General features: G+C 47.6%; 1 protein-coding gene across 2 annotated transcripts; it reads left to right on the top strand.

Moving 5' to 3' along the window:
- The first annotated feature begins 885 nt into the window (after positions 1-885).
- Positions 886-18,626, top strand: MEIOC (meiosis specific with coiled-coil domain). Of its 2 annotated transcripts, XM_042021611.1 has the most exons (8): positions 886-966; positions 2,490-2,615; positions 7,194-7,351; positions 7,477-7,581; positions 8,986-10,825; positions 12,770-12,904; positions 14,947-15,127; positions 17,062-18,626. In XM_042021611.1, the coding sequence occupies exons 1-8, from the start codon at positions 961-963 to the stop codon at positions 17,352-17,354; spliced, it is 2,844 nt and encodes a 947-aa protein (XP_041877545.1). In that variant the 5' UTR covers positions 886-960; the 3' UTR covers positions 17,355-18,626. The 2 variants fall into 2 exon arrangements, with proteins under 2 accessions (XP_041877545.1, XP_041877546.1); XM_042021612.1 differs by lacking the exons at positions 886-966; positions 2,490-2,615 and adding an exon at positions 2,625-4,455.
- The last annotated feature ends 982 nt before the right edge of the window (positions 18,627-19,608 follow it).

The raw sequence follows: 19,608 nt of genomic DNA, 5'->3' as shown, positions 1-19,608 counted from the left end.
CTTCCCACAGCAGAGTCTCGGCCATCCCAATCCTTGAGATTGTCTAATCTTGGTGCAATAATTAAATAGCAAAATAACAGCTCAAGCTGGTGCCTCTGAGGAGGGACCCCAAACAAAGGAAGCCCTGGGCTTATATACCCTTACAGTCTGTGTGCAGGAGAGTCTGGGGTCATCAGCTCCTGCTGTGTCCTGAGTGTCCAGTCCCCTGACTGGGCCACAGGTCCCCGGGGCCCTTTGTTGTGCAAAGGCTTTCCGAGACCTCAGGCTCCTCCAGAGCTCATCCTGCAGCTCCACGGCTCGGCTGAATGGATTCGCTGTCAGGGCTGGGGAGGGCAGCAGCTGAGGGGCCGACAGGGTCGGGAGGGGTGACAGCGTGTGGAGGTGGAAGGATCTGGAGGGATGACAGGGCCGGGGCAGCGATGGGGTGTGAGTGGGGTGACAAAGTGAGGAGGGGTGACAACGGGGGGGGGTGACGGGGGGGGAGTGGGGGGGAGGGTGACGGGGTCGGATGGTGACGGGGACGGGGGGGTGACGGGGACGGGGGGGTGACGGGGACGGGGGGGTGTCGGGGACGGGGGGTGACGGGGACGGGGGGTGACGGGGCCCGCAGGGCCCGCTCGGGGCCGCTGTCTCCGGGCGAGCGGCGGCTCCGCGGCCGCTCATTGGCGGCAGGCACGAGCGTGCTGGTTTCCGATTGGCTGCGCGCCGGCGGGCGGGCCCAATCACGGCGCGGTGCTTTGTTCGCCCGGCGGCGGTCGCCGCGTGGCGAACACAGCCGCTCACGTTGCGCGGGGAGGCGCGAGGCGGCCGCGCGAGCGCTGATTGGCCGAGCTCCACGGGCACTGGCCAATGGGCGGGGGCGCGCGGGGTGGGGCGGCCGTTGGGCCGGCGCGAGGGCAACGGCTGGAATTCGCCTCAGGCGGTGGCGCGCGCGCCCGCGCCGAGAGCAGCCCGGGAGCCATGGAGGTGAGGGACGGGAGCGGGACCGGGACCGCGGTGGGTACAGGGGCCGCCTGTGGGCCTCCGCCCGTCACGCAGCCGGCGAGCCGCCGCAGCTGTCTCGGGCTTGGCCCCGTCGGCGCTGAGGGGGCATCGAGGCCCGGCCAGCATCGCGCCTACTCCCGGCGGCTGTCCGAGCCCCGCTACCCCCTCCGGGCCCCGGCGCCCTCCCGTGTGGGAGCAGATATGGACCTCAGGCCTGTGGGGAAAATATCCCTCAGCGTCCAGAAAAACACTTGTTTGGGGAAAATGGTGAAAAGTGTGGGTTTGGAGGTGTCTTAGGGCTGCCTCGGGCCCTACAGGTTCACCCTTGTTCTGTGGGATCACAAACTATGTGAGTGTCAGTGTCCCTGTGAACGGCGATCTCTGAGGGGAAAACATGGCGCAATAAGCTTAGGACATAGAGCTGAGCTCCACAATAACTCAGTGTGTTCACTTATTTGGAAAATGTACCTGAAAAATACTTGGGTGTAACAGTGGTGTGAGCTACAATGAAGATCATGCTATAGGTTGCATAGGTTTGGTGCATCCTCAGGGAACTGTAGAAGGATGTGTTTTTAGAGGACAGAGCTTATTCAGAACCCTAATCCTGGGATTGACCTTTCTGAAGTTACTCATCATTCCAAATGACCTGCTATGGTAATATTATGCCAATAACTTCACTTTTCTGTTTGTTGGCTAAAGGGGTTTTTAGCTAGCCAGTTTAGTTTTTCCTTGTGTGCCTCATCCTTGGGAGAAGAGGAGAAGAGCCCTCAGTTTTTGTTTGTTCTCATTCCTTACTCCTGCTGGTCTCTGATTTCTGGCACTTGGAGGAGCGTCTCTCCAGTTGGAGATGTTTCTCCCATAGTTACAGAGCAGAGCAGATTTCCACCACAGCTCCCAGGGTGTGTATTGTAGGAAATTTCCAGCTCCTGACGTCTGGAAATGCACATCCATGCCTTCATGTAACTTAAACAGCGTAGTGGGAGCAGTGATGGAAGGACAAGGGGTGTCCAGGAATGTGTGGAAGGCTGAGTAACTCCTCTTCTGCTGTTGGAGGAAGGGTTCCCTGCCCATGGCAGGGTTTGGAACTGGATGAGCTTTAAGGTCTCATCCAAACCATGCCATGATTCTGTGAGCATTCTTCTGCTTCTGTGTTTGATGTTTCTCTGTGGTGGCTCTGATGTTGGGAAGCTCAGCTGGTGGAAAGAGGGAGAGTGCAGGTTTCCTCTTGGTCTGCACCTCCTCTGTCTCTGAACACCTTTGGAGTTTCTTGTGCTTTGGTAGGTTCAGCTTTTCCTTAAGGGTAAATATGAAAGTGTTTTACATCTATATATAGAACCAAATCCTTGACAACTCAGATGGAACAGAATCCACCAGTAAGTTAGAAGTGTTGAAGAAGTTAACATTGGTATAAAATCCACAACTGTCAGCTCTGTTTATAATTATGTCTCTGTGTGTAATTATGACTGTGTGTAACGATGTCCCTGTCGTTTTCCGTGTCCCCACAGCCCAACGTGGCGTTCCGAGGCGGCGGCCGCGGCTGGGGCAGTGCGGAAGCGGGTGGGAGGCCCACGGATGTGTTCAGCACCACCCTGCCGGGCTCTTCCTTGCTCTATGGCTGCTACAAATCACAGGTTCAGTTGGTTTTCAATTATTTTTATAGCTCTGTAAGAGTTCGGGTTGCTTGTGAACAAAATGGTCAGAACATGTTTCTGAAGTGATTGCTTATACTGGTGAACATAAATCCCAGTGTTTGATTTAACTGTAATAAATCTTCATTGCTGTAACTTTCATCAGAGAGGACAGTAGCTTTTCTAATGCAGTCACTGATGAAGCTGTAGGGGGTGTTTGTTAAAATGGTATTTCACCATTATTCTGGTGAAATGTTCATGGTAGCTGTTCTGTTGGCATAAACAATTGTAGGCAAAGTGAAGAGCAAACAACTCTTTTTAGGAAAACTGGAAAGTGGGTAAGAAGGAGAACCTTAGCTATTGCCTCAGATATTTCTGTAGTCCAAGCGTTCACATGAACCAGTTCTTAGTCTGATCAACAAAAAGTGCCAGGACAGTTAAATATGTCAGCTCTCTCTTGGAATTTTTGCCTATCATAGCCATAAACTTTCACTGAGGTAAAAGACTCAAATGAAAATTCATTCCCAGTACCTTCAAGACCAGTCTTGCTACTTCCTCCATCCAGGACTTGGTATTTTGTCAGACTACTCTGCTCCACAGAGGAGTGTATTGTGTGTCTTTAACATTTAACCCTGCAAAAACACCATTTATTGTTTCACTTACTAAGCACTAAGAGGGCATATTGGGTTTAAACCAAACAGGGAGATGTTCCTTTTCACTTAATCAGGATATAATGCCTTTTCTCGAGAAAAGAATTGGCTGTAAGTCTTCTTCAGTACCTTAATACTCTGTAATGATGGGGAGAAAGGGGCTCTAACTCCTAACTCCTGTCAGGGATCAACCAGTAGGAACTGGAGCAGGTGTTTTAGGCTAACATTGTTGCCGGTTTTAAGAGCTCTCTAAACATATACAAAAGGTCAGGTTGAGAAAGGAGACATTGTTTATTCTGTGCAGGGTGCAAGGGGGAAGTTTTCCGCAAATCAAGCACACCAAGGAGTAAAAAGCGAGAGAATTTAGACACTAAAGTTTGCATAAACCTGCCTGTCTAATCCACCGTTCCTGCCTGCCTAATGCACTCACTGAGCTTATGCAGCCTTAAATAAAATATCCCACCTGTGGTGATCTCCATCTTTCTTCGCTCGTTCCATTACCTGATGGGTTTCTTTGGTGTCATGATGGGTAGTAATAAAGTGTTTCTGCTACTCTTCTTAGCTTCTTTTAACAGCCCTTGCAAATTTTTACACTGTAGCAATTTCCCTACTAGCATAGGGCTCATACTCATAGGGGTAGGTTGTATAGTTGAAATTAAGCTGTAGTGGGTTTTTATTAGTTCAAAGGAACCTACTGGATTGAATAGTTAAAATCACAGCCTGTGATCTGGGTAAATTTACAAACACAAAAATTAGAATGTGATTTAATTGATTATCTATTTCTAGGTCTTCACAAGGAGTACTAAAGCATACCTACCTTTTACCCATGTATCTAAGTATCGTTTTTATATTAATCACTGGTGGAATTTCAAAATTACAGGTGTTCTATTCCATACCTAGGCAAAAATCTTGAATTTCAATTGTATTTCCTTCAACTGTTGTTGTTTCTGTGCTATGCAAGTGCTGACACCTGTGGTTTGTCATCTGCTTCTTTCTTAATGGGCCTCTACTCTCTGTCCTGTTGGATACATTGGGGTTCCATTATTGATCAGGTCTAGAGCAATAACAGCATGACTGTCATGTACTATAGTTTTAGGTATAATCAATGTTAAGTAGTAATTGTTGTTTCCCTACCTCCTTCACTACGCACGGGCTGATTTCCCACGTTTGAGACGCTTTGGGAGGTGTTAATGGTAAGGGGTTTCCTTTTACCTTTACTTGTGTCCAGTGGCCGCCTGCTACTACTTTATCTCCTATAGCTCAGCAATGATATTTACCTTCATCCTCCTTAAGCATCAAAGGAAATTTTAGAGAGTGTGTGTTGTCAGATTCCCATCTAGTTGTAACATTCATTAATAATTTAAATTCTCTTTCATCCTCCTTAAACCACTGTACAATTGGTTTCTTGTTACAGTCTTTGACTGGGCAAGAAAGAACAAGAGGATTACCTATATAAGTTTCATATTCAGAAAGGTTAAGGCAATTCAGGGAAACATGTCACAGTAACAGTCCTAACCAATGTAAAATTATACCCACATTGTGGCAAGTTTGACATCTGGCACTGTCTTGGCAATCCTGGTCTGTGCAATTGTGTTTGTCTAAAATAATTACTGCAGTTAGAATTGCTGCTACCCCTTGAAGGCATTCAAGTTCTATGTAAGACAGGCCTTTTTCCCAGGCACAGTTCATGAAGTTACTTTTTAGTTTTTTCAGTCTCAAAGGTCCAGAGGAGGTGGTTTCTCACTTATCTGGTCCTGTAGTTTTCTTCAGTCCTGAAGTTCCATGGCTCTAGTCCTTGAGGTTTCACGGCTGGGTATGTTGTGAAATGAACCTGGTATGGTCCTTTCCGCTGTTCCTTTGGTGGGTCAGTGTTCCATGATCTTAGATAGACCCAATCTGCCGCCTGGATGTCATGAACAGGAAGGTCCAGTTCAATCAGATTTCTGCATTGAAGGTACTTGTTGATAGAGGACAAAACTTTCCCTGGAGAGATAACATAATTACACTAGTTTCTTGGCCCAGATATTCATGGAATGTGGTTTGTAAGAGACTCCCTGATACGGTCTCCTGTATAGATTTCAGAAGGACTGATCTTATCTCTGGATCTGGGTGTTATTCTGACCCTCAGTAGTGCTGGTGGCAACATGCCAGGCTTATTGTTTTGTCCTTTATTCATTCTGTGGTACGTGAAGGTTTTGACTGGGCAGGGCCAGCTCGATTGGTGGAGCCTCAGGTGCTCACTAACCAGGTGGCCTTTGCTAAATGTAAATCCCAATGTTTGAAGGTCCCACCACCTACTGCTTCAGTGTGGTTTTTAACAGTCCACTGTACTGTTCAATCTTCCCAGATCCTGGTGCTCCATACTCAATACAACAAATGCTTGGATCAGATTTGTTTCCAGCCCACTCTGGGCAGATCTGTTGTTAACTCAACACTTGTTTATTGGGTGCCACTAAGGCTGTCATGGTTTGGGTATGGCACTTCCCAATTCACTTCTCCCTCTGAGACTCTCAAACCACACCCTCATCTCTCACTCCCCTGCTTTCCCCTTCCCCTCCCTGCTGTGGCAGAGTGGTGAGGAGAATTGGAGGCACTGAAGGCAAAGATCACAGGTTGAGATAAGAGCAAATTACTGGGAGCAGCAATGAGAGAAAAAAAGGAATGGTAACTGCAACGACACTAATGATAGAGGGTACAAGAAATGATTCACATGGAAAAATTTCCCAATAATACTGGATGGCTCCCTCCAGCACATTTTCTCCACTGGAAAGATCCCCTTCTCCCTGGAAGAGTCCCTTTCCCCCACCCCAGGCAATGAGGTTGGGTGGTGTAAAATAACTTCTGGGTGCTGGCTGTGCCCCTTCCTAGTGCAAAAAATTAACCCTGTCCTGGCCAGAACCAGGACAGTTTTCTGACACACCTGTGGGTATCCTGTGCCTATAAATGATCTTTCAGTAGTACCTCACCTACCTCCTCAGCCTGGTTGGTTTGACAGGGAAAAACTTCGGGCCCCCAGGCAATGTATCCACTATTACCAATAAGTATTGATATGCATTCTGCCATGGCAATGGAGAGAAACCTATTTGCCAGTAATTTCCTGGTGTGTTCCTTTTTTGGCTTATCCTGGGGGAGGCTGAGGCTGGATCTGTCAATGCACACTGTGGTTCACATCTCTTCACTATGCTTTTTGTGATGCCTCCCATTCCAGTTCCAAGGATACACAGTTTTACATTGTTTTCCAAAAATCGTTGTGCTCTTCTTAAATCCCTGTGGTAAAACAGTCCAGCATAATTGAGTCTTTCACCCCATTTGTGGATTCTCTCATTCAAATGCAGTTTCTGACTTTGGTGTCCAGTGGATACGAAAGAAAGCATCTTACAAGTCCAATACCAGTACTTGTTACTATGCCTGCCTAGGCCTTTTTGGGGGGTCTCTGGTGATCACTGGTGGGTGGTTGGGGAGGTGCCCCCTACTCAGTTTCCACCAAAGGTCAGCTTAGGATGCACAGAACACGAGGCTGTGTGACAAAGAAATTGTGATGTGCAGCTCCAGCACCTTCTTCTTAAAACAATTGCCAAGCAGGATGAAAAATACAAAAGCTTTCCATAAGCCTTAAGCAACACCTGTTTAACACACCTGAGAGCATCTGTTTGTATTCAAAAGAGGGATGAAAGGTGAAAATGATACCATCAGCTTCCATCTGCAACAGAGAGCAAGGGAAGAGACAGAGAATTCTGCTTAAAAATTTAGAGAATTCTTCTTAAAGACATTAACGTGGCCTGAAATTGTTGTATTCCAAGTGTGTGGCTTGCTTGCTTCTCGTATGCTGGTTCCTCTGAGAGAGAACTCAGTTACGACCATGTAGAATGACAAAATGACAATTTGATGTGTTTCATATTAAATGAATGTTTTTATTGTACATTAAATGCAGAATGAAGAAAATGTGGAGTTACCTCAGGCCTACAGTTCTTCCCTTTCAACATCAGAGTACTCTGCACCCGTGGACCCTTCCCTTTTGTACCCCCCTTGGTCTACATGTACAGATGACACCAAGCAGCCTGCTGCTCCTCAGGTTAACCTGAAGTCCAGGTAGTCATCCTTGACAGGGAGTGTGTGTGTGTAGGAGTAGATGGGTTATATATTTTTGTTTAATTTAATGTAGGAATTACTTTGAATGAAGGAATTGTTTTTATTAATACACAATTGGTTTTCAGGGTTCAGCCTGAAAGGAACGATTATGGCAGTGAAACTGATTTATATGGACTCGTGTCAGACATCTTGGAAGAACAAGACAAACCACAGCCGTCCTTTGCTGAGGGGTGAGTGAGGTGCAGGAGACAGAAACTCCCCTCTCTGATCTCGCTGTGCTCCTGAGTCAGCTTTGTCTGCTTCTGGCCAGGCCTCATGCTCTGTTGAGCTTTCCCTCCCTTCCCCTGATCTTCCAACATTTTGCTTGGGATACTTGGAGGCTTTTCTCAAGGCACCTAGATTGCATGGCAGCTTCTGGCTCTCTGATATTTACAGAACTTGTTAATTGGCATTTTTTAAATAAGATCTTAACAAGTGTTGTGGACATGCTGTATTCAGATAAATCCCCTGGCTGTATGTCTTGGTCTGTTTTTTTATTTTAATCAAGACTGAATTCAGACTTCAGGTTTCTTTCTTAATTAATGTCAATTCACAGAAAGAATACACAAAGTACAGACTCCTTCACATTTGCCTGAACTGGAAGGAGAAAATTCCATGCAAAATTAACGTTTCTTGCTGTTAGTGCTACCCTAGCAATATTCGTGTATCTAAATGTCAGGTTTATTTTGCCTACATTCCTGCACCAGAAGAGACAATTCCATAGTCATAACATGGCACAGAAGGGTGCAGGTCCAGCATCCCTGAGATACTTACAGAGCTCTCTGTCTTTTCCTTTTCCAGGTCTAAGACAAGACAGGGAGCCCAGCTCTCAGGTTCCCGAGCCAGGCACTGCTTTTCCTTTCTGTCTTCCCAAACAATTCCAGTGATTTCTGTATGTGTGTTGAGTTATGTGGCTGAAATGAGGGAAAACTTCAGAGTCGATTTTGATACCACAAGACAACTCAGTAATTCCTTTGCTTTGGACAGGCAGGGCTGGTTCAGTACTCCCAGATCTGGCCTGCAATCACTTCCAAGCACAATTTCCTGTTTACTTAGTCTGTTTACAGTTTTCCTTGGCAGTCAGGGATCGATTGTCCTGTGTTAAGTCATGCTGCTTAGTGGAAGGAAACTGGGTGTGCTGGGATGCTGCCTCTGGCTTTACCTGCAGGAAGCAGTGTAAGGCACCAGTGAGGTGAGAGAGAAGCATTTTCTCTGGAGTGCTGGGACACGGCTTTGGAAGACTGAGGGCAGTCTGGGTGCCTGAATTTGGTGTTGAACCAGGAGTATTTCAGTGGTGATAGACAGTAAATCTCCTGACAGGACTGACGGACCAGGATTTGGTGTGTACGCATCCCTTGCAGCTCGAAGGCCTGTCCATAGTTCTTGAGCTGTGGTGGTGGTTTTAGACAAGGCAGAATCGGTTTTCTCGGCTAGGTGAGGGAAACTGAAGATGACAGGAGTGGGTAGGAGTTGAAGTCAGACATCTTGGAATCATTTGAGAGAAATCATTTGGGAAGAATTAGACCTTGTTTTGTGTTTGGGAATGAAGAGCAGCAGCACAGATCAGTATCTAACCATGTTTCTTGTTTTTCAAGGAGTTGCCCTCCCCCCCTGAAGTCAGTGTGGCCAGTGAACACGACCAGAATGGACCCCCATGACCTGTTGCCAGAAACCAGGAGGGCAGTTGTTGGAACTGTGCCACAGCAGGGTTTCTATAGCAGTGAATCCATGCCTGCTGCTGACAAGCAGTTCCTGCAGAGTCCCACTCTGGTGGCACAGCAGAAGGCAGACAATTGTTACCGCGGCTTTGCCAGCGTGGACCTGGAAGAGCAGAGCTTGTACTCTGCCAGGAGCGATCGTGCCAACGGCTGCAACTTGCAGGCTAATGAGAGTATGAAGACAACACCTGTGTATCAGAACTACCCCTACCTGAAAAACACCTTTGCAGCCCAGGCTGGGTACTCAGAAGCAATCAAAGACTCGGGAGCTGATGCTTATTCTTATGGAAGGGAGAAGGTGTGTCCCAAAGGAGCAGATGCACAGGTGCACCCAAAGCGGGCAGAAACATTCCTTCCACAGTGTCACAGATACAATGAGAACACAGATTATACCAGGTACACTGAATATTCTCATGCTGGTAAAGCAAAGCCCAACAAGAGCGCCACTTGTAGCCTCCAAGAAAATAGAAAGCTGGTAAATGGAACCCCTGAGGCACCGCCTCTGGATGCAGAGCCCTATGCTAAATTATTTCAAGTTAAATCAGGAACTCAGAAAAAATTTGAAGATAAAATTTCAGATCAGCATGACTTTACATTTCCCAAGTCTGTAGGACTTGTATCAGAAAAACAATTTGCAAACGAATCTTCCTTCAGCACTGATTTTGGGCAAAAATTTGAATATGGACTGAAATCTTTTGGAGCTTGTGCAGGGAATAATGGTGTGGAACAGCAGCAGTTTTCCAAGGCCGATCTTCAGAATCCTGAATTCTATAAATCACTCCCACTGTTGCCCAATGCAGCAGTCCCCTCGGCAGGCTCTAGTGCCAGGCCAGGATGGGTGAACATCCAAACCAAACCCACGGCTTCTGGCCCCTTCCAGAACCCAAGTCCTTTGTTGAAAATGAATAATCAGTCAGCTGCCTTTCCAAAAAGCTCTCGTCATTCTAATGATGTTTTTCAGTTGCCATCTTCAAATTTGCCTTTAAATAGTAATTTACTTCACAAGTACTGTCAAGACAACCCATTCCTCTCCGGCCTTGACTTTGGCTACAGCGCTGCAGAACGAGCTCGGACGGCTGCGTGCATGGAAGCCCTGGTTAGGGGTGGGGAAGAGAACCTCATCGAGTACCTCAGTGAGAAGAAGCTGAAGCAGCCAAATGGATTCTGTGACAGTTACTTGGCTCAGCAGTTGGGGATCATTGACAGTCTGAACAAACAGCGTTTCCAGCTGAAGCCACAGAGCGAGCATTGTGATCTGGAAGGGCAAAACCAGGCAGATGGGGTGTTTCAGGACATGTACCAGGAGTTACTGGAGTCTCAGGGGCAGCTCCATCTCGGGACAGGGAACGGGGACACCAGTGCCATCAGTGCTGGGAGCTGCCTGCAGGCTCCAGGCATTCCCAACTGCATGGTGGGCGACTTCAGGCGGAACCGGCAGCTGGGTCCCAGCACCTTCCCCATGAGATCTCCTCACGTCTTGGGCCGCTCTGTGGCGCCTCTGATGGAGCCTCACACCTTGTTCTCCCAGGATGATCTCAAACGCCTCTACCCCTGCTTCACGGAGAAGATGTACGGTGACAGTGCCCTTTCGGGTTTCATGTCAGCATTTGGATTTCAAAAGCAGGTGAAAAGCCACAGTGGGCCTGCCAGCGAGCTGCATGTGAGACTGGAAGAGTGTTACGAGCAGTGGAGAGCTTTGGAAAAAGAAAGAAAGAAGGTAAGAAAACCAAACTAGAATAATATCACAGATTTGATGTAGATCTCATCCTGCTCAGTGCAGTCACAGATCATGGGTAGTTCTGCTGTTAGGAGTTGAAATGCTTGATGGGGCTTCAAATTTAGAAGTTTGTTTCTCTGTGTGTTTTGGGACAGAAAATGAAAGGTGTGGAGATTTGTAGCCTGGCTGGGAGTGTAACTAATGTTGTATGGAACGTTGCACTAAAAGCAGGAATTCAGGCATTTTTCTGGTCCCAGGGTTGGGGAGGATGTGTTCATGAGGAACAAAGATGTGTTATACCTTTTTTATTAATACAATAAATAGAGTGCCACTGGAACTTTGAAAGCAAATCCAGTAAATATATTTTGAATTGGAACTAATCTTTAATTCTTTCAATTCAATTTTTTAGGAGCTACATTGAATTCCTACCTCCTTTTTCCCTGAAGGTTTAAACCTGAGGTGTATTGGAAGGGGTTTGGTTTTTTCCCCAAAAACAGAAGCTGAAGGAAGGGTCATTTAATTAAAACCCTTACAGTAAGGGGCTCAGATAGTGCTGTGTGAAGCCTTACTGAAAGCAGTTCCCTTTTTTGGTCAGTAGGAAAACCTGTCTTCGTTTCACCAGTTGAGATGGGGTTTGAATTTCAGTACCTGGGACTCTGTGGGGGAAGCTGGGCCAAATGTCACCTGGCAATAGTGGGGCCTTTGGGAGTTCTCCTGTGCCAGCCCCCACAAAGAAACCAATTCCAAGAAGAGGTAACGGGGATTTTTTGACAGTGTTTCCTGACAAAAGCCAGTGGTTGCTTTGAATAAAGGGGTTGAGGAAGAGTGAGCCCAGCTTAAGGAGGGGAGCTGGTGTCTGGGGTGCATGGGAAGTGAAACAGAAAAAGCTGCCGTGTGCATGGCCAGGGGCCATGGTGGCAGAAATTCAGCTTTATCATAGAATCCCAGAATGGTTTGGATTGGAAGGGACCTTAAAGCTTACTCAGTCCCACCCCCTGCCATGGGCAGGGACACCTTCCACTATCCCCAGGTTGCCCCAAACGCTATCCAACCTGGCCTGCGACACTTCTAGGGCTGGGGCAGCCACAGCTGCTCTGGGCACCCTGTGCCAGGGCCTCACCATCCTCACAGGGAACAATTTCTTTCTAATACCTAGTCTAAACCTGCTCTCTCAGTGTGAAGCCATTCCCCCTTGTCTTGGCGCTCCGTGCTCTTGTTAATAGTGGATCACTATGAAACTGTCCAAGAATTGCAATTTTAAATCAGATTTCGCTAATTCCTAATTGTTATGGGTGTTTCAGAGTGTCATAACAAGCGGATGAGAGAGATGGAAATTTGGAATCATGCAAACAGTTTTCAAAATAATTTTCTGATGGCTAAATAAAATAAAGAATCATGGAATGGTTTGGAATCATGGAAGGCCCCATGGAAGGGGCCTTAAAGACTATCCAGTTCCACCCACCTGCCATGGGCAGGGACACCTTCCACTAGACCAGGGTGCTTAGGAAGAAATCTTTCTGTAGTTTAATCTGTATAAAAATTAGGGTAATTGCTGACTGAAACAGTTTTATTTTAACTTTATGTGTGAGAGCCACATCTGTTTGGTCATTTTTTTTCCCTGTAATTCTGACTTGCCTCCATTTTATTTCCAGGCAAAACCAGTACAGGCTGTAGTCAGAGTGAGCAGACATAGCACTGCTGGAACACGGTGTGTTGGCACGATTGCTTTAGTTGAACTGCTTTGAGTAAAGCAGTTGTTCACTTAAAGCAGGTGATTGTCTCACCAAAGGGTTAAATCCCAAATGCCTGAATCCTCATTGTCTCCTTTAAAAAACTCCAAAACCCTGATGGGAAGAAGTTGAATCTGATATTTTTTCTTGTTTCTGTAATGAAGCACACTCTGCGTGTACATTCTGAGGGAGTTGTTCTTTTGTTTTCCTGCAGACTGAATCAGCTCTTGCTAAGAATTTCCAAGGGAAGAAGGTTTCCAGTACTAACAACATTCCAATTCCAAGGCTGACATCAAATCCATCAAGGGTTGATCGCTTAATTGTGGATCAGCTACGGGAACAAGCCAGAGTGAGTTGTAGGACTAAAAAAAATCTATTAAACTTATCCCACAGAACTTAGAGCACAGTGTGAGATAGGTAAGATGATCAGAGCAGCTTTTCCCAAAATAGCTTTGTTCTTCAATGCTGTGCTGGGAATAACATTTCATCAGTCTGTGTTAGAGCTTCTGCAGCTCCAGGGTGCTGTTTCCAGGGAGCCACAGAGGGGCTGAGGCTCACGGTTACATTCCCATGTGCCAGGAGGACGTGGTTCTGGTGCAGGAGCGTGTACGTGCTGCAGCATCCAGTCCTGGGGCCTGTGCACAGCTCTCAGGGGTGCTGCATTCAGAGCAGTTCAGCAAGGAAATGTTCACTGTGGATTTGGAGACATGGTGTTGGAGGAGGTACTTGTGGAACAAACTGGTTTAGTTAATGTTTGGAAGTTGTTGACACATACATTTGCTTGAGAGTCTGGTATGTTTTAATGCAGAATGATTATTTGATACATCTTCAGCCTGAGTTTCTGTTACCAGTTTGCTGTTTAATCCAGAGAGCCATAACCAGTAGGGCAAGGGAAACTGGGATCTGCTGAGCTCTGTGGGCAAACTGCAGTGCTGGTGGCAGCCCTAGAGTCCATAGAGAGGTGACAGCTGAAAGGAGGAGAGAGCACAAACTCTGCCATCAGAATGGTGAGGGGCTGCTGTGGCCCTCCCGAGGCCCAGAGAGCAGAGCATGGTGCCAGTGCTGCAGGGTGAGGAGAAGCAGAAACCAACCTGTCCCTGCCAGGGGCTGTGAGGTGAAGGGGTTCTGGGAAATGTTGGGTTTGGAGGCAGCAGCAGTGCTGGGCCCAGCCACTCAGCAGCAGGGGGAAGCAGCAGCCTGTCCTACCTGCCTCACACAGGAGGAACAATCCACAGAGCTGTCTGCAGAAGGTGCCTGGTGCTGTTCATCCAGCTGAGGGATGAACTGAAAGACGTGGATGGGCTTACTGTACACGTTTTGAACTGCTCTATGAATCCCAAAAGAACAGCCTTACTTTCCATGTTTAGAAGGTTTGCCTGCCCTTGTTCTGTACTTTAAAACTGCCTCCAAAATAGGGCTTAAGCCTCTCCAGCCATTTGAGGAACCAAACTTCAGGGTTATAGAACTTCCAACCCTTGTTAGGTAGCAACTGAAAAGTACTTTTAAGGATGTTCAACAGCAGAACAGGGCTGTTAAATCTGGATTCTAACATCAGAAAGTTGGGGATGGCCAGAGAGGAATCCTGGTACAAAGGTTTGAGTGGAAGCTGAGTTGGCTGAATCTGGGATTAACTCTTCATAGTTGGAGCACCTGGTTAAATCCTCTTGACAGTCACATGCATTACTTTAAGACATTAAGTGTAGCCATGGCTGGAGGAACATCCCAGTTTGGGGATTTTTAGTTTTCTCTCTCTGCAGACCAGAAACCAGGTTCTCAGCATTATGTGACTGTGGCTGAGAAGCCCTCACCACAGGGAAACCCACAAGGGATGTGACTGGTGTAAGATAAGACAACATAGATTCAGATTACTTCTGAATGTTTATTCTCAGCTCCCTTAGTGTTCATCCCAAAAGTCAGCCCACATGTGTGATTGCACAGCAGCTTTCCCTTTCCCAGTCCAGCTGTGACTGCTACTGGCCCAGGCTGCCCTGCACAGCACAAGGGGCTTGTCTGGGTTTTCACCCAGAAATTGCAGCAGTGCTGTGAGAAGGGAGGACCCCAGTGTTCTGAATTCAGGGAAATGCACGTTGTCCTGGAACCACCTTTTGTTCATGGATGTCTCTAAGCTGTACAGATCTGTTATTAACCAGTAAGCTGGGGGTCCTTATTGGGGTGTTGTAGCTTTGCTGTTGTGCTTTGCACACCCAGCTTTGGGTTTGGAGATCAACAAATCCCAGGTAAGAACTTAAGACTGACTCAGCTGTAACTTCATGGACTGTTCTCAAAAGAAAGTAATGATTATCATTAATCTGTTCTCCCTAGTTAGTTAATTTTCCTGTAAGTGTGGATGAGTACAGTGTGAGCTCCTGTAAGGTGTGAATTGTTCCTTAGGTTGTGACTTTACTGGGGAAGATGGAGCGCCTGTGCAGTTCTCCACTCCACGAAAACATCTCCACTGCTCTGGATAAACACCTGGAGTCGATCCAAGTGGTGCAGGCACGGAGGAAGGATGAAATTGTAAATGCTTCGAGTCGCCAGCGGCACGGCCCTCCCAGGTGCCAGGATGAGAGAGGTACAAGCTGTGCTTATGTACATTTATCAGGTAGCTGGGAAGTTGAACACGTGTTGCAAGGCTGTACAAAATAAGTGAGGGGGGTTGTAATTCAAGTTTTAATTTATTTTTCAGTGTTAGATCTTTGCCAAATGCAGACTGGGTGGGGTTTCAATGAGGGTTTGAGGAGACACTAAAACTGGGGTTTAGAGATAAATAGCTTAAATCAATTTGGAGGAGTTTATTCAATTAATAAACTAGCAAGGAATAAAAATTAGTGGGTTTTTTTGATAACACATTCAGGGATTGAAGATGTTACTAAGCTATTGCCTCTTGCTTCTCCCTGTCCTTCATATTCCTGTTACTATGAACCTTCCAACTCTATCTTTGTCTAGAACTTCCTTGGTATCTCCATGCTGAATCTGCCCAAAGTGACCGAGATGCCCTTGGGTTACAAATGGATTTCCTCTTCAAGCATCTTCTGTCATAGACTGGCACAATTACAAATCATATTTTGGATGGATGCACAAAAATACATTGGGCAGAATGTTTTCATTCTTAATGGTGTCCCAAATAAGCCAAATACTCAGCTTAATCTTTCACCAGTGCACAGCCAGAATGGCAGGGTCCCTTGTCTCTGAGGTGGGAGTCAGGGTAAACTCCTGCTCCCTGACCTCCTGCCTTGTGTCAGAAGCTGTCTTACATTTCTGAATCTTCTGATCTCTTCTGCCTTTCTTTCTACATCTGATTATTTTACTACAGGGATTATTTTACTTCTTTGGGGTGTCCCATCGTGCAGTTCTGTAATTCTCAAGTTTACCTTGGAAGGTACACTGCGGCATTTTTTTCTTTTCACCTGTTCCCCATCATTCTTGTTTCTCTCTACCTTGACTGAAGATTATGGGACTTGTTAAGGTGAAGGGGGGTTTTTGAGTGTTGAAGCCCATGAAAATAATTGGCTTTACCTGACACTACCAGATCTGTGAGGTCCTTGGAACAGAGTAGTCTGGGAAAGAGTTGTCAGACCTGGAGATGCAGCTTCTTGGTGCAGCTGCTGACAGAGGAGAGGAGGCTCTGCACAATGGGATCTGATTACTTACCTGGGAGGGTTCTGCTTGGTCCTCTGCCTCCCATCACTGTCTCGGGGTGTTGAGCCTGGAGCAGCGACTGGGGAGGACTTTTTTGAACAGTAAATTATTGGAGGCAGTATCTGTATTTGCTGTGTCGGGCAAAACCTCGAGGGAAAGGCCTGAAGCTGTTTGGGTTTTTTGGGAGCAGGTCTTCCCTAGCCCAACCCTGTTTCCACAGCACCTTTCTATTCCATCTGATCTGATATTAAGCATCTGTTACAGAATCACAGGATAGTTTGGGTGGGAAGGGACCTTAAAGCCCATCCAGTTCCACCCCTGCCATGGTCAGGGACCTTCCACTGTCCCAGGCTGCTCCAAGCCACGTCCAGCCTGGCCTTGGACACTTCCAGGGATGGGCATCCACAGCTTCTCTGGGCACCCTGTGCCAGAATAGCAGGACCACAGCCCTGGTGACTCTTTACAGCTCTGTGGTTCAACAGCCATTCACAGAACATGACCTGTGTGCTTGAATCCAATGCCTCAAACGAGCTGTTTCTTCACCCATGGTAAGGATTTCTTGGCAGGACAGGTGAAGGACCCCCTGTGACCCAGAAGGGGAGGGCCCAGGTGCCATCAGTGTGTGTGTGTGTGTGCATGGAGCACCCTAGCCCTGGTGTGCAGCTGCAGCAGGAAGGTTGCTGTAACAAGCTCAGAACCTAAAAGCCACTCACCTGCCTCACTGTGTGAGGGCAGAGAAATTCAGATCCAGCTTTTATAAACTTGTAAAGGGCCAGACAAGGTCAGACACTAAGGGGACCTGAGGTGCGGGGTGAGGGAAGCCCCGGCAGTGCTCCAGGACTAAAGGGCCTTTCCTCCCTCCCGCAGTGGTGCTGGCTCTGGCTGCGGCGATCCGAGCCCTGTGCCTGGCCACGCGCAAGGTCCGCACCGTGCTGTGGTGCGCACTCCAGGTGACCCTGCCAAAGCCCTCCGCTGGAAAACGCGCTCGGGAGAGGCTTCCTCAGGAGGGGGCAGCGCCTGAAGAGAAACGAGCAGAGACCCCCCCGGCTGCAGCTGCGGCCCCACGAGGGCCCAGGGAAGGGGGTGCAGAGGGAGCCCTGGGGCCGTGCACGGACCTGCTCCGCAGTGTGTATGAGAAAGGAGATATGAGTTCCTTATAATTTTTGGTTCTTTTTAGTTATTTCAAAGTTTCAACTGCTAAAGTTCATATTTAAAGCTATGTCTTGATGAGAAGTGGGATTTGCCTTAAGGGCTCTCAGGTTAAGCTGTTAACGTGACGGGCATGGTCAGAATGTTGTAAAGCGAAACTGGTGAATGTTAACTTAAAGAAATAATCAGACTAATTCATTAACAGCCAAGATATTATTTAACTCCTGCAGGTGCAGCCTGGTGTCCAACTCTCCCCACAACTCCTTTTAGTTTTGCTTTAGGAAATAAGTTTTTAAATAATGATTCTTAAAGACTGGTGTGACGGGGTATGAGGTTGGTGTCAGATCAGATTGTGATGTAAAATGGTTTCCTTATTGAACTAAAACCTGGAAACAAGAAGAGAAAAGGCTAGGAATACCCATTATTCATGTAAAACTAGATATTTAAAATACAAATATTTATGAATTTGAGATTTTAAAGTCTACGTTTGGGAAAGGCAATATGCACCAGGTTCCACTAAATTACCAGTAGAGCAGAATTGCTGTGTGAAACCATGAATTTAGTGAATGTGTTCAGATATTTGGAATGCTCTTGGGAACAAAGGAACTACTGTTGTAAAGTATTTAAGCATAATCAAACTACGACAGGCAGACAGGATTGTCCTGCAGAGCTGTGAAGGAGCTTCAATAATGAGCATTGTTTTTAATTTAACTTCAGAAAAGGTAGTGCCAAGTTCTGAAATTTGGATTCTCTTAAAGTTACTAGTTTGGTTTGAAATTTGATTGTCGACTTCTAGACTTCTTAGTTCCCTTCTGCATTTGGGCAGCTCCCAGCACTGGTGTTTGCTTGCAGCTCTCAGTCTTTAGGAGCAGGAGTGATGGATTCACCAGCACCCGGTGCTGGTGCTTGGGACAGAGTGACCCTGGGAAACCCACAACCAGTGGGTTAAAGTTACTGAGCTGACCATGCCTGCACACCCTGGTACCGACATGGCTCTGTTCCTCCTGCTGCTGGGAATGCTGATGTGCAGAAGGGGTGATGGCATCAGATAAATTGTCGTTAGATGATGTGCGGAAAGGGCTGGGGAAGGCTCAGCAGAAGGTGGGGTGGTGTGATCACGGCAATGGCAGAAGCGCTGCCGGGTGAGCGGGGCAGAACGAGCACAGCTTCATAAGAGTCACTGCACTGGGGGTTGTTCAGTTTGACCCAGGCTGTGTTGATGTTAAAGCAAAACTGACTGCTGACTGGAGTTGTCTATAAGAAATAAATTCATTTTTGTTGAAGAGCTTTTGTTCTGCAAGTGTGTTTCCAGGCTGGGCTCCTCGAGCCTCAGCCAGTACCGGGGGGAGGCGTTCAGTCCATGAAGGAATTGTGTTCAGGATAAAGCAAAGGGGATCCTGAAATCCCTCTGGAGAGAGCCATGACCGTAACATCAAACACACCAAGGGGAGCCAGAGTAGGAAATGTTTCTTCCCTGCAAATGTCTCATTGTCTCCAAGCTCTGCATTGCCAGGGAAGGCTGATGCAGCAATTCTGGGAATCTTAGGGGTGAGTTCAGAGTATTCCTGCTCTGTAAATAACTGTCCTGAATGGAGCAGCAGTGCTTGGAGCTCCAGAGGCCGAGTTGCTGCCTGCCTGAGCACCTGATTCATGGCACAAACTACTGGCATGGGAAGGGGTGGGCCCACAGTCCTGGGGTCAGGGGCAGTACCGTGGGGTGGGCACAGCCCTGCAGCCTCATGGGCTGGGAAGCATCAGCTCACTTCAGGTGTACAGCACCACTGGCTGCTGCTATGGTGCTGCTTGTGGCCATGGTTCCACTCTGCCCCAGGACAGCTACTGGAAGCCAAAGGGCTGGACTTCCCTTGCTCCTGATCCTTGTTTCTGACAGGCTCTTTCCCAGTGGCAGAGCAAGGTTTGGCCAGACAGACACAACAGCTCAGCCCTGTGCCTGGCTGGGAGTGCAGGGGACAGTGGCACCTGCAGAGGGATCCGCAGGGCTGTGGGAGCCAGTTGCCACCATCTGTGTGTGTGACTGTGCCCTTCTCACATCCATACAGACTCCTATGGAATGTGCACACGTGTAGCCTGTTGTTCCTGGACAGGCTCTGGAGCACAGCAGTGGGCAGAGTGGCTCAGTGCCTCCTCTCCCGAGGAGCTGAATGCTGCCCTTCCCTGGAGCCTCACAACCAAAGCTCTCAGGAAGCCGTGACAGGCTGAGGTGGGCTGTGCCTGTGCTGGTGGGCAGCTCCAGCCCTCAGCTTG

This window comes from Corvus kubaryi, unplaced genomic scaffold (genome assembly GCF_017639235.1).
Source record: "Corvus kubaryi isolate FWS band 111438036 unplaced genomic scaffold, C.kubaryi_AGA036_p1.0 37152, whole genome shotgun sequence".
In the NCBI taxonomy this organism is placed as follows: domain Eukaryota; kingdom Metazoa; phylum Chordata; class Aves; order Passeriformes; family Corvidae; genus Corvus; species Corvus kubaryi.
The sequence above is the reverse complement of the archived record's forward strand: the minus strand, read 5'-3'. Positions and strand labels throughout refer to the sequence as shown.